This window comes from Ammodytes marinus (assembly GCF_949987685.1).
Source record: "Ammodytes marinus genome assembly, chromosome: 19".
NCBI lineage: Eukaryota > Metazoa > Chordata > Actinopteri > Uranoscopiformes > Ammodytidae > Ammodytes > Ammodytes marinus.
The window spans coordinates 18,601,841-18,616,661 of NC_137223.1; the positions used below are offsets into that span (position 1 = coordinate 18,601,841).

The window sequence follows — 14,821 nt, forward strand, 5'->3', positions numbered from 1 at the left end:
TCTGCTGCTGGCAAAGCAGCTCCTCATTAGCATGGCTGTGATCTAGGGGTCCCCAGGGGTCCCAGCCTCCTCACCTCGCCCGCTTGCCCCCCCCCCCCCCTCCCCTCACCCCTATCCAACCCGCCTTACACCTCTGCTCCTCTCCTGCTCACATCTCCCATCGCTCCCTCACACTCCTCCTCCTTCAGTGCTAGCGCTCCCCTCTGCTCCGATGGCTTGTTTGTCATGCAGGGGGGGGGGGCTAATCAGGACACAGAAGGCCACGCAGATCAGACCTTGCATGTCCGTGGGTGTGTTTTAATTCACAGGGCATTGGGAGCTCGGAGTATAGGGCGTTAAACTACGGCCCTGCAAGCCTTGCTCTGCTTCGCACGTGTAGTTAAAGAAAGAGAGAGATGGAAAAAGACGGAGAGAGACTGTGGAGGGTGGCAGTAGCAGGCAGGGGGTAAGGCTCTCACACAGTGTGACTGGCTCCATGCTAACTCAAACCAGCCTCGGCCTGCTAACCATGTACATCTGTGTGTGTGCGTGTGCGTGTGCGTGTGCGTGTGTGTGTGTGTGTGTCTGCAGCCAATATGACCAGCTGAAATGCCTGACAAGCCCAAGAGAGAGGATTTAAAGAAACAGTGCTCCCAAAGTGCGCAGGATGGATGGATAGGCAAAAAAAAACATATTTTCTCTCTCACTTCCTAACACTATCTAAGTCCAACTTCAGTTCTCTGTCTCTCCCGCGCATACACACTACATCAGCACCTGTACAAGGGATCTGGGTACTCCGCCCTGACCCTTATGTCTCCTGGGATGCGGGTCAAATGAACAATAAAAAGGATCAGGTATCTCTAACAACCTGATCACAGTCCACACACACACACACACGCATGCAGGCACGCACGCACACACACACACACACACAGACACAGACACAGACACACACACACGCACAAACACAGTGAGCGAGTCCAGCTGTACAACAATGCATGAGTGGAAGAGGCTCTCATGTAGCACGAACGAGGTGGAGCACGTATACCGCCATGAGGCAAGCTATCCCAGCATAGGGCACACACAGGGGACGCGCATGTGAAAAATCACTGGAAAGACCTCTCTGTCAGTGAAGAGCTATGACTTTTGGCTCGGCTTCTAGGACAAAGAGAGGGAAAGAGGGAGGGAGGGAAGGGGAGCGATATAGACGAGGGAGAAAAAAAGAGAGAGAATGAAAAGAAAAAGGGAGCTCCATAAAGTGCATTAGCTAAGCTCTCTGTGGCATTTCTCTAAGCCTGACTCATCGGCATCAGCTCCTAACTGGTCCCAGCGCCTGTACTAGTGTGTGTGTGTGTGTGTGTGTGTGTGTGTGTGTGTGTGTGTGTGTGTGTGTGTGTGTGTGTGTGTGTTTGTGGAGGGGAATGTGCACACACTTGTGGGGTCTGCTGTCTATCATGTGACGCTGACAAATGGATGACACTCAATCGTGCTTGCGGTTTCGCGAGAAGATGTAGGAGAGAGGAGCATGATGGGGGGAGAGGATGAAAGAAGGAAAAGGAAGGGTGGCGGGAGAAAGAAAAAATAGGAAAAGAGGGAGAAGATAGCAAAAGAGGAGAATAGACGTTTTTTTTCTAAATCACCTGCATTTACATTTTTCAATAGAATGACAACACCTTTAATCTCTCACTCCATCACCTACCCATTTTCCGTGACACAGCGGCAGGGAAAACAGATAACGCCATGTGTTGAATTAAAAAAAGGAATTGTAGCGGTGCACGCATGCTGAACTAAAGGCAAGATCAACCACTGATAAATACAAGAAAAACAAGGTGAAATGTATTTGGGGAACAGGTCCCCAAAGATGCTGCGGACGAAAAAGAAAACAGCAAAATGTTTGGAGAGGTGATGGCATCAAAAGACAAAAACTCAAGCTGCTCTAACAATGAAATGGAGGCTGACTTTGTGGACTCACACAATGTTTGTTCATGGTTTTACATCCAAATGAGCTCCAGTCATACCCCCTCGGAGACTCTCACTTTGTCCAGGAAGTCAATTTCCCATTCACTGGCAGTGAATGGGAAATTGACATGTGAGTGACACGCCGAATGTGTTTTGTGGGTTTATTGGAATTATCATCCAATCACTCATATTATACAAACATTGTATGCAATGCATTGCTTTATTATTTTATATATTTTTTTCTGTTATAGTCACTAAACAAAACTGCCATGAATTACAAACAGTAGCATGGCGTTATACACAGAGATACAGTGCACATCCTTTTGCAACAAAAAAAAAGACTCCAAGGCTACACCTTTTGCAGCGATTAAGTTACAAAATTATTTTGTGAATACATTCGGTTTACCTTAGGCCTTTATTTGGCAAGGGAAATGGAAAAATATAATCATTGTGTGCCTCTGTTTGTGTAAAGGTGTATACGGCATTAGGCATGTGTTTGCATGTATGTGCCAGTCAGTACTCAGTGTGTGTGTATGTCGGGCTAGCATTCTGTGACGGGGTGCTATATTCTTTCAGCAGTAGTAATGGACCCCAGCTGGTTTTTGCCCACCGGAGCCAAGCAGCCAGTCCCACTTAACTAGCAGCCCACAGGAAAATACCAGCGTGGCCCTGAATGAAGCACACAGGCCCTTCCAACCCAATCAGCCCGCTATAAAACTTGCCCCCCTCGCATGCTTCAGACATGGCGTAGAGAGTCCATTCTAATGACTGGGGAAACAGAGCCTGAACATTCACCATTCCAATTCGCCGTCGCTCCACAATTCGTCTGGTTTAATAGGTAATTCTTGCTGCTTAGTCCTGTGAGAGCAGACAGTGCTTCTTCCCCCTCACAGAGCAGAGGCTGGGAGCATCACATGACAGAGCACAGAAGTGTTGCATCATTGGACATCCATTTGCAAGCTATCTAATTAGTGTTAGCTTACTAAAAGGAGGTAACATAAGGGGGAGAGTGGACTTAAGAATAAAAACATGATGTTTAGCCTCATTTATCTCGATCTCGGAGAAGAGGTTGTGGAGCCCTCTTTGAAAAGCAGGATGTGGCTATGTGTATATGTTTGGAACTACCGAAGCAATAGTTTGATATTTTTGGGGGAATTTTTTTTATTTGCTAACTAATGATAAGTTTGATAGGATGATTGATACCAGGTTTTGTGGTTAGCTTAGGTTAGCACAAGACTGGAAACAGGAAACAGCTAGCCTGGCTCTGTCCAAAGGTAATAAAATATGCCTGGCAGCTCACTAATGAACACTTTACATCTCATTTGTTTAATCAGTAAAAGGGTCAAATTGTCACGTTGTGGTTTTCCAGGTGGTTATGAACCAAACTATTTCTCGCCGCAGAGCAATGACTTCCTGGAGTCCTAGCCTTTCATTCATTTTAACAATAATTATAATTAGTATTATTTATTTATTTTACGAATAAAACAAGCAATATTACAGGTTAATTACAGGGAAACAGCTAGCTCTACGCTGTACAAATGTGTCTAAATTTGCTCCCAGCTCCTCTGAAGCTCTTGACAAGAAAGGGAATTTATAACTGTTAATCATTTCATATGAAAGGCTACAACGCTCAATTTCCACCTTAATGTGTTGTGTTGCAATAGTAAATGTGAGACCCCCAAACTACTTAGGAGAATTACAAAGAAAGATGCAGATTAAAATTGCCTCATTGTCTATTTACACATAAACATGAAAATATGATTTATAATATGGTCGAAATAAATATCCAAAACAAGATCCATTTTTGTCTTTTACGTGCAGCAAGGCAACTCAAGACTCCCATACCTCCTCACATCTATAAGGTCGGCTTGGCTGGCCGCCCAACATTATTGCACTGGTTATGTCCCCAGGTGAATTCTGTTCTCTCGCTCTTATGGATCCTACATACACAGGTGTGTCAAACCGTCTCTGTCCTCTAACCTCAAATGCTTCACACACACACACACGCACACACAAATGAAGCAATGAACATAGATTCCACTGTTAACGCACACACTCGACAAGTGACATTTATGAGTGTGTGTGTGTGTGTGTGTGTGACTTTGTCCTCAGGCCTCCCACCCGCGGGCTCTGTGCGGCCTCTCTCTCTCTCTCTTGCTCGCTTGTCATTTCTTTCTTTCTTTCTTTCTTTCTTTCTTTCTTTCTTTCTTTTATTTTTCTCGTTTCTCTCTGTGTCTTTCTGGCTGTTATCACGCTGATACATTTCCTGCTCCTGGCACGGCTCCTGCATAGCTTATGGTTAAAGAAAGCTTTCATCTATGCAGCGCCTTTAGGACACAAACACACTCACACCCACACTCACACATACACTCACACTCACACACACACACACACATACACTCACACACACACACATACACACATTGCGCTGGTACGGGCCAGTGCTGCCCCGCCAGACCACAGGCCCAGACAAGCTGCGCTGGCACCAATCAACCCGATAACATCTTAGGCTTTATTTCATTTTGGCTTGCTCTGTTCTGCGCTGGGGAAAAGACAGACACAGAGAAGAGGGCTTTTTGGAGATTTTTTTTTTTTTTTTAAGTATGAATTACGCCAGCATACGGGGAGAGTGTAGTAGCCCCTTAACCTTGAGCAGTTAACTCCCCATGTCTGCAATGCCATCTATGGACATGACAGTGCAAGCCCCTCTTTCATCCAAGAAACAGACCAGTGCAGATGTTTCTTCCATTCTCGAGTAGTTGACGGAACACGTTTTATGAGTCAAAGTAAAAAGAAAAAATTGACAATAAAAAAAACATTTATATCAAAAAGCCACGGAGGACAATCGTAAGTATCCTCTCGTGGAAAGCTCATGTTCACTCAAAGTACATGTATATTCAAAAAAATCTAGACATGCAGTATTAGTTTTGGTTTCTTTTACACAGGTTTGGAGGTGTATACGTCAGATATTTCTGCCTCCACACGTACATACATTTCTGTGGCGCTCAAAGCACAGAAATATATATGTCGAAATATTCATAATCCATTGTGTTTTTCAAAATAAAAATGCCCCTGGCTAACCACTTCACTGTTAAGTTTTCACTGGAAATTGTTCCCCCCAAAAAATGGTATATGTCAAAACATAAACTATGTATGTGCAGGGCTCTTGGCAAGTAATGTAAAGAATTTTGGTTGAACTGACCCTTTATCGATGGATGTTAATGTCTTTTGCATTTCTTTGAGCATTTATTCCCCCTTCATTCAACTTTTACTGCTAACAGGAAATACAAAGAATAACTAAATTGTGCTTCTGTGTTGTGTCAATGTGTTGTTTGTGAACTAGATATTGCTCCTGGCACACCACTGACTTATAGTTAAGTGACAAACCCACATAAAGGCAGCTTACGTTCATCATGTGTTTGTCTGTGTCCAGGGTTCTCTCTCGGAGTAATTGCTGGAGACAAATAAGTGGATGAAATAAGGGGAATCGTAAGTGTACCATGAAAGGCTTTCAATATCTCTTGCGGTGAAGCAGCCAGTAAAAGCAAAATACGGCCATAAACGCTGTCTCCTCATTTTCTTCTCCCACAATCCCACCCAATCGAGAGCAGCGCGCTAATAAGATAAGAGGGAAGGAGCAACAACATTGTAGCAAGTAGGATTACCCCTGTCTGACTGGCTAACAGGCACCATCTCTTTTCCTTTTTACAATTACTAATGGCAGACCTCTCTTCCTCCCGATGGCAAACACGGCTACTTTTCAAAAGAAAAGCGCGAGTGAAAACGCCACGGTCAGAAAATCTCCCAATTTACTCCTGAAAGGGACATATTATACGTTATGCACTAATGTCTGCCACACTGCACGCTGGCTGAACACACACAGACACATGAAGATTTGTATCTGCATGTCTGTCAGGAAGTGTTGAAGGTCTCTCTAAGAAGTGTGTTTCCAGAACGGGAGAGAAGGTGTGCATGTTGCTGAGCAGCTTCTTCTTTAGGGCCTTGCCTGTGTGTATATTTGAAAGTATACAAACATATACTGTAAAATACAGTAGGTTCCATGAAAATTGCACACAAATATAAAAGCACGCCTGTTATCAAGTGTCACAGCCCACAGAGTAGAAGCAAAAGGGGTAGCTTGAATAACTACAGTGCAGCTGTCAAATTACCTTGATTATAGCTAGTTATTATGCAAAGAACATAAACACATTCACGGATTGTCCCACTGACACAAGACGTCTTATGGTTCGTAAAGCAGCGACAACCATGAAGTTCACGTCGGCACTGCGCTCCTCCAGAGCTCCGTACACAAAGCAGGCCGCGTGTTTGTGTTGAATACCAAAGCGCCATCATCACCCTCCAATGCGTAGAGCAGGGCCGGGGTGTGAGGTTTCTAATGCCTCTTAAGTAAGGCTGTTAAGGAGCAAAGAGTCCACACATCTGGAAGACACAGTCAGTCGGCACATGCTGAAAGTTAGCGGTGGCGCTCGCAGTCCAAATTAGTGGCGAGTTTTATTCCCCTGCTGTGGTAGGAAAAATATCAAATCTGCTGCCATATGAGTGCCATAAAGCTGGCTGTGGAGCGTTTGATGCCTTCATGTGGGAGCCTTTAAGATGTGTGTGTGTGTATGTGTGCGCGCGCATGTGTCTGTGTGTGTGCGCGAGTGTGTTCGGTGGGAGATGCAGGGCCGGAGTGTGTGAGATGAGTCGTTGTATGCATTCCTGCATGCACACATGTTTTGGGTGCGCGGCTTATCTGTGTGCGTATACTCCTGCATCCATGCATGTTGAGCTTACATTGTCCTGCTTACAAGTTTGAGTGTACATTTGTGGGAGTGTGTGTGTGTGTGTGTGTGTGTGTGTGTGTGTGTGTGTGTGTGTGTGTGTGTGTGTGTGTGTGTGTGTGTGTGTGTGTGTGTGTGTGTAAGGTGGCAGTGTGCAATGTGCAGCTGTGCCATTTTAGCAGCTCTATTATAGACCTAGTTGACCCGGCTGGATACAGCAGACAGACACACATATGAGCAGAGTCAGACGGCCCCTGGGGTGGTCCTGTCTGAGGCGCAGTGTTATGAGCCAACAACTCTAGGGGCCCATACACAGGCAGGGACACGCATACTGTAATTGTACACACACACACACACACACACACACACATACACAAACACACACACACACAGATGTGTATAGGACCAAAATGCTCACAGGCACAAAGAGACATATAAGTAGTGAATTATTGGCTGCCATTGGAAATTAATGAATTATTATTACTATTTTTAGCAAAAGCGTTTCCTCGCTGTATGATTCCATGTGCTAATCTTAACTAAACATTCTGTTCTATTAATTTGTAAGCATTTAAGTTTTGAAATTGCAATGCAAATTCAATTTCAACCAGTGCAGACAAGTGACTGTGCAGAGGTGACATACGATGCGAGAGTGAGTCACATGCAGCACTCTGCAAAAGCATGTGCAACCGTATGCTTACAAATATATCAAATGCATACAATGGGGATAATTGTTCAAGAATGTTTTCAATGTGTCTTGGATTTTGTATTTAATTTATTTTTTAAAACATGCATTTAGATGTTTCAAAAATAACCTAGACTGGCCTGCCTGAGATATTTCTAGAGGGAAAAGCATTCAAATCTAAACCTCTAAAAGTGGCTTCATCTACAGTATATTATATTTTCTAAGCACCATTATCATCAATGAATAACAGTAATCTTATCTCATCTGATCCTTATCAATATTCCTCTTTTAAATACCTCTCAAATCTCTTTGTCTCTCCCAACATCTTTCGTTATCGTGTTTCGTGTTGCAGCTCGAAAAGGCAAAAGCGAAACAAATGACAAGGAGATGGTATATCATGATTGGGAGTGTGTTCACCTCATTCAAAAATATGTCATTTAAATGGGAGAATGTATTGTACTCCCCTTTATGTCCACAGAGGAATAAGAACATATTTGCTACTTACAAAAACTGAGAAACTCACACACACACACACACAAAATCCCTGGCAAACATTACAAACACTTATGTACAAGCACACGAAAGCAGTCAGACTGCAGTAGAAACACACACACACACACACACACACACACACACACACACACACACACACACACACACACACACACATATATATATATATATATATATATATATACACACACACATCACCTACACAACCTGCCGCCATGTAACCCCTAATCACAACCCCAGAGCTTGGACATCAAATGAAGCAATTTTTTATTTTTTTTTAAATCATCAGGAGTAATTAACGCATTTTCATATGCAAATGTGATTAATGCAAAACTACAAAGTCATTATGCAAATCGACTTTTCCTTGAGCCTCTGTACAAATATTCGCAGCTCAAATCAGGGATCAGTCTCGCCATCTTTCTTTTTTTATCTCGTTCCCTTTCCCTCTCCCTCTATCTCTCTCTCTCTGTCTCCCTCTCTCTCGCAGTAGAGATAATGCGTAAGTAGCATGTGAAGTTATTTCTAACTCACAGTGTGTGTGTTTTCATGCGATGGGGCTAGGGCTATGGCATTACGCCGCTTGCCTACTGATTTCTGGCTGCTTGGCACTGGAGCGAGACAGGGAAGCCGGCGTACAGGGGAAGGTATGAATATGCAAAAGCCTGATTGCTTTTCATGATTAAAGCCTATTTAATATGGAAATGAGAGCAAGCCAGGTGATTAAAGGAGCATTGGGTGGTGGGGCAAAAAGGGAAAAAAAAAACAGGGGGTGGGGGGAGAAACGGAGAGAGTGAAAAACAGAAGAGGGGAGAGAGACACCTTCAAATCAACACCGGTGGTGGTGAGGTGTGGAATCTGGAATGCCACAGTTATTTAGTCACTGTGGTGAAACAAGTGGAGAACATTTATTAGGTAAAAATGTAATGCTGATCAGGTCGAGAACAACAAAACTGATCTTATCATGTTAAAACACCCCTATGCACTTTAACCCACTTTCACACCCGCGGAAATGTTGCACACGTAGGCGTGACAGTTTCAAAGTGGCAGGTGTCTAATTTAAATTATTCAATCGTAAATCCAATGGCACTTTGCTTGAGTTTAAGAACAGCAGTACCGGTTTCGTGGCTCCCCACCAAAAATACTAAATAAAACAATATTTTTTTAAAGTCTAATAAAGCCTGATATGCCAAGAAAAGTGCCAGGATGTCGCTGTCGTTCACATGGACTTATGAAATATTTACTGTGTGATCTCTATACATGGTGTTTGTGAGTGGGGAAAGAAAGAGACCGACAGAGAGAGAGAGAGAGAGAGAGAGAGAGAGAGAGAGAGAGACATTGTCATAATGTGACTTGGCCCCTATGTCTTTAAGTGCTCCGAGGGGGGCCCGGCAGCCGTCCTGGGAGGGGTTCAAAGCAGGGCCAGGGTCGTCTTAGCATGGTAACGCTCCCCTAGCGACAACCTCTCGCTTGCCTGGTGACACGCATCATTCTTCACAGACACACACACACACACACACACACACACACACACACATACCACAAATTCATGCAAGGCGCACATACACACATTAACATACTCTGACAAAGCCCACACGTAGTATACGAACAGAGTGCATGCATCAGCAGGAGAAACTCTTGGAAAATAAAATGGGGCACAGAAGGGCCATTTTTCATCCACACCGTGTGTGTGTGTGTGTGTGTGTGTGCGTGTGTGTGTGCGTGTGCGTGTGTGTGTGCGTGTGTGTGTGTGTGTGTGTGTGTGTGTGTATGTGTGTGTGTGTGTGTGTGTGTGTGTGTGTGTTTGCACCTTTTGGGGTTGAATCTGCTAGCCTTGCAGCAGTTTAAGCAAGCAGGCTGACAGACAAAGAGGCCAGACAGGATGTTATAAAACACAACCAGGTGATAGAGAAAAAAATCCAGGAGTGGAGAGGTTTATGCACACAGCACAGGTATTTCATTTAGGCAAGGGTACAATGGATGCATGTATATTTCTGTACTTAGGCCTATGTGTGTGCAGGTTTCTATTGTGTTTTGAAGCATATTCTCAAAACCACATGCAAGCAAATGTGATATTTCCTCACGTCTGCGGCGTGTGTGAGCCTGCTGCCAGTGTGTGTGCAGCTAACACATTGGACTTAATTAGACCTAATAATGTGATCTAATTTGGTTGAAACTTGAGACTGCCTTGAGTGCCAATCTAATGTGTTGAGCAAAGCTCTCGTCCTCTCTTTCATTTGGGGCTTCAAGTGCTTTCATGTCCTGTTCTCTTAGTGATAAGACGGTCTGTGTGTCTGTGTGACTAACTGACTGCGGCTCTAATGGGCTGACTCACGCGCTAACTGCCTAAATGTTTTCCCTCTGACCCCCACATATGCAATTCAATGAGACTTTTTATGTTGCATAAGCTTCTAAATAAGTTCAGTGTTGTCTGCAGCAACAGGGCTTCCAGCTGCTTTTACTGTAATGCTCAATGAATATCAAAAAGAATAACTGAAAGATTAGACGATTAGCAAAAGTCACATTACCGTCTAAAATGTGTCACATTCCACTTTTTCTAATAAAGCGCGATGATGAGTTATCGCTTCATCCCCCGTCTTTGCTTTGTATTTGAAGAAATTCCTTGAGGGAAATCCACAAAATTCTGACGATTTTTATTTCCAAAAATCAGATGTGACATCTTAAAACGGCGCTGTCACATATTGTTTGTGATCTCCTTAGATACTTTTTTTTCCCACTGCGAAAAAAGGGTGACCACACACAGCTGCTGGCAACACATGTGCTGAGTTCTGTAGCGATGACAAATGATGTCCACGCCGGCTCTGATTCTAAAATGAACAAAATGTGCAAATCTGTACCCTGTAAACCCTGGATCTATAAGACTTTTTTTATTTTATTATTATTATTATTTTACAAAAGGTGTTTCTCAGACGAGCTTGGTCTTAAAGAATCCTGTGGCAGAAGCTTAATGAATAGTGACATACAAAACTACATTCAAACTGCATGTATAAGTCTTTCCTAATACACTTGTGTAACATAAGGGGGGTGGGGTAATTCTGAGCTAGTTTGGTATTAATGTAATGTCAAAAATATCTCTCTCTCTCTCTCTCGCTCTCTCTCTCTCTCTCTCTATATATATATATATATATATATATATATATATATAGTGCACCCGCTGTGCACAGGAAAAGCCACAGACTGTGCCATGACATAAAACTCACACCTTTTTCATTAATTTGCCCCGTCCGCTTTCGCTTCTGTGAATATATCATAAACCAGTATAACCGCTCAGTTACCGGATGTGTGGTGGCAGTTGTGTAACAACTTTTTTTAATTTCAATAATTAGAACATTACTACACCTCTGTTATGTTACTCTACTGTGTACAGTTCTACCAGCATAACTCAGTTGGCCAGTCCGATTATACAATATTTTGTCTTTTTTTATTAAGACTTGTATAATGCATTATATCTTCTGTACATATATATAATATAATGCATGATCAAATTCTAGCCTATGCTATTTAAGTTTCTCCATAACAAACCATAGCTATAGACATGGTGACCGCTTTCTGTGTTAACGGTATAATCTTTTTACATGTAATTCTGACCGGTGACTTACACAATACATCCTCCTTCCCTTCCTCAACCAAGTCCCTCTGTAGTCTACTGGAGTCAGTGTAATCCTTGGATAGCCTTTTCCCAGCTCTCGGGTGTGATGGTGACTGTCTCCTCTGATAACTTTGAACTGGTTTCCCTGCAGCGCCGGCAGTCGACGGGCCTCAGAACGGCCTTGCTGCTTTATTAATCCCCTTCTCCTCACCACGCACACAGATGAATTTTAATCATCTTTCTTAACCTCTTTTTCCCCCCTCATATGCTGCAGGATTTCTTTACAAACGCTCAGACAAGTGATGTGCACCCACAAGAGCCAAAAAAAATAAAAACATGTGCGCACACACACACACACACACACACACACACTGGGGCGGGGGGATCCTCTATCACCTTCTTCCTCGCCTATCACAATTGGTTTCAGCTGAAGAAGTCCTTCAGGCCTGCCAGTGTATGTTTATTTGTTTATTTGTTTGTGTGTGTGTGTGATGTTTTACTTTTAACCGAGCAGAATAAGCATACAGTGCAGCTCTCGCTCTCTCTAATGAAATCATCCCAGGCTACATTAATCCATCCTGAAGGCCACTGTCAAAATAACAAGCACCTGGGATTCTTCAAAAAGAGAGCTATCAGTCTTGGACAGGTGAGAGACGTGGTGTGTGTGTGTGTGTGTGTGTGTGTGTGTTCAGAATTCAGCTGCTCATTGCATTTTCTTTTTAGAGCTATAGTGCGTAACTTCAGTTGCCCCTATTAGAAATTCTGAGCGATCACATCATTGTTTTCCCCTATTCTCTCCGTCCATACCTCCTCTTTCCTGTTTGGGACAGATCCCCCTGGCCGGTGTCATCAGCCTCCTCTCCTCATCCCCTCCTTCTCCTCCTCCGCCTGGGGTTGCCTGGACGCCCACCTCCACTGGAAGGGCCCCTCTGCCCAGCTCCCTGGGGGAGAGGGGGAGGCCCCCGGTGGTGGAGTGGCTGGTGGTGATGATGCAGCCAGCCTCCCCGGGCTTGGAGAAGGACCTGGGTCTGCTGCCTGGCCCGCCACACAGCCGGCGCTTGTGCTCGATGAAGACCAGGATGTCGCCCAGGGGGAAGTTGGTCTGACACTGGCCACAGGTCAGCAGGTCGTGCTCCCCCCCTCTTCCTCCGGCCCCCGCCCTCCGATTCGGACTGGAAGGCCTGGAAGACTCCAGAGGCGCAAACACCGCCCCCACCGAGTCATGATTGGTCTCTGCTGCAGATAAAAAAGGGAAAGAAGAAGAGAAGGAGGGTGAATAGATGTAAACGGGTTGAGTAAAAGAGAGCAAGACGTAAGACATTGAGAGACGCAGCCGGGGATTTTTTTTTCTTCTTTTTAGTTATTCCTGATTACATTACCTGATAAAAGCCAGCTCTCCCTCCCACAGGTGATGTTCATTACATTTCGCACTTGTGTAACTTTCATGGCATAAAACAACAATGCTCTACTTTGCCTAGACAAACACCTGCGCGGCTTATCCGTAAAAGATCTGTGTGGGTGGGACCCAGCGCAGTGCATGCACTGTTATGTATGTACATCTGTGTCTGTGCTTCTATTTCTATGTGTGTGTGTGTGTGTGTGTGTGTGTGTGTGTGTGTGTGTGTGTGTGTGTGTGTGTGTGTGTGTGTGTGTGTGTGTGTGGCCAGGAAGCTATTCATCTTGCAGTGCAGGCTGGGTTTCCGGTGAGGGCCTTTCACTGAACTAAGCTGTCAGAGCTTTAGACGGCTGCCTTCACCACGTGGGAGCCCCGGCCTGTGCAGAACAAAGTGGTGTAGCGTAGCTGAGGCCACATCCACCAGCATGTGCGTGTGTGTGTGTGTGTGTGTGTGTGTGTGTGTGTGTGTGTGTGTGTGTGTGTCAGTGTGTTCCTGTTTGTGTGGATAAGAGATAGAAATAAAAATGAGAAGGAGTAAAGAAAAACAGTAAGATGTCTAAGTGTGTGTGTGTGTGTGTGTGTGTGTGTGTGTGTGTGTGTGTGTGTGTGTGTGTGTGTGTGTGTGTGTGTGTGTGTGTGTGTGTTCGTGAATGGAGGAGCACACAGGTGAGTTTGAGTTTGAACACCATTGTATTCTCCACAGACAGAAAATCTATAAAGCCAAACCCAGGGTCCTGTTAAGAGAGTAAATCTCATTCTTCACGGATCCGACACGGTCATTAATAACCATTACACATGCCCCCCCTCGCCTCGTCCCCTATGGCGTAGACCCACTCCCTCAGCTTAACATAAATCCCTCATGGACAATCTCCTTTTTTTTTTTAACACTACCCTGATGTACCAGTATGAGGACGTGTCCTCTTCTAGGAAGCCCAGAGGAAACCTGAAGCTCCAGAGACTCTAGGGGCGTCTGAGTGAGCGGGTGCCCAGGGAGAGGTATTGATGCCTGGGAGAGGAACATACTGTAGCAGTGCCTGCCTGTCTCTGCTCTATTCTTCTCTTCACTTCTGGAGCCCACCCCCTCCCCTTTCTCTCTCTTTCTCCAAACACAACACCCTAATCATTGCAAAGATAAGACAAAGAGGGTGTGTGTGTGTGTGTGTGTGTGTGTGTGTGTGTGTGTGTGTGTGTGTGTGTGTGTGTGTGTGTGTGTGTGTGTGTGTGTCTGCGCTTCTGGTGTGTCGTTATCGGGGCCAAGATCCTAAACTCTCTTATCAGCCATCTCAAACTGCCAGGGAGCTGCTACTCTAAAATCCCGGTCAGAACCGTTGAACTTAAAGGCTCGAGTTCCGGCTGAGTATTAAACACATTTTAACCATGTATATATTTTTTTTTTTTCATATTTCAGACATTTCTTTGCAACTACAAATCAAGCGCCCCCCTCCCCTCTTCCAAGCCGCTCACCCACCCCCACACGTTCCAGTCCACTCACTTTGCCCCGGAGTGATGATCCGATGCCAAATATCTTTTTCTCTAAATGGAGATGAGTTCCTGGACGACCGCCAAATAATTTCCATCTCATAATCTTCAGCGGCAAAGAAGGAACACAAACACATATTTACCTACAGTTCACAGCTTGTGACCATAATTCACACCGAGCAATGTTCCAGAGTGTTCACACAAGCCGCGTGAGTGAGTGTGCGCATGCATGCGAGCAAGCGTGCATTATGTGCAATTCATACAAGCGAGGACTGTGCAGGAGATCTTTGCACACACAACATGGCGCCCGCTCCCACTTCTGACGTGGAGAAAAAACAATAAAACAAGACAGGTGGCATAAGAGCCAGATCCTCGTGGGTTGTAAATGCGGAAAACAAGACAACATCAAGCCAACGAGTTGA

The 14,821-nt window shown here is 44.6% G+C and overlaps 1 protein-coding gene across 3 annotated transcripts in view; it reads right to left on the minus strand.

The window, feature by feature from the left end:
- Window positions 1–14,821, minus strand: part of bcl11bb (BCL11 transcription factor B b) — a 28,946-nt gene that overhangs the window by 7,070 nt on the left and 7,055 nt on the right. For 2 of the 3 annotated variants that reach the window (XM_080047910.1, XM_080047909.1), the window contains one exon: window positions 12,332–12,760. In XM_080047910.1, coding sequence (XP_079904036.1) covers window positions 12,332–12,760 — 429 coding nt within the window. The remainder of the gene's footprint in view (window positions 1–12,331; window positions 12,761–14,821) is intronic. The other variant, XM_080047911.1, reaches the window with a different exon arrangement.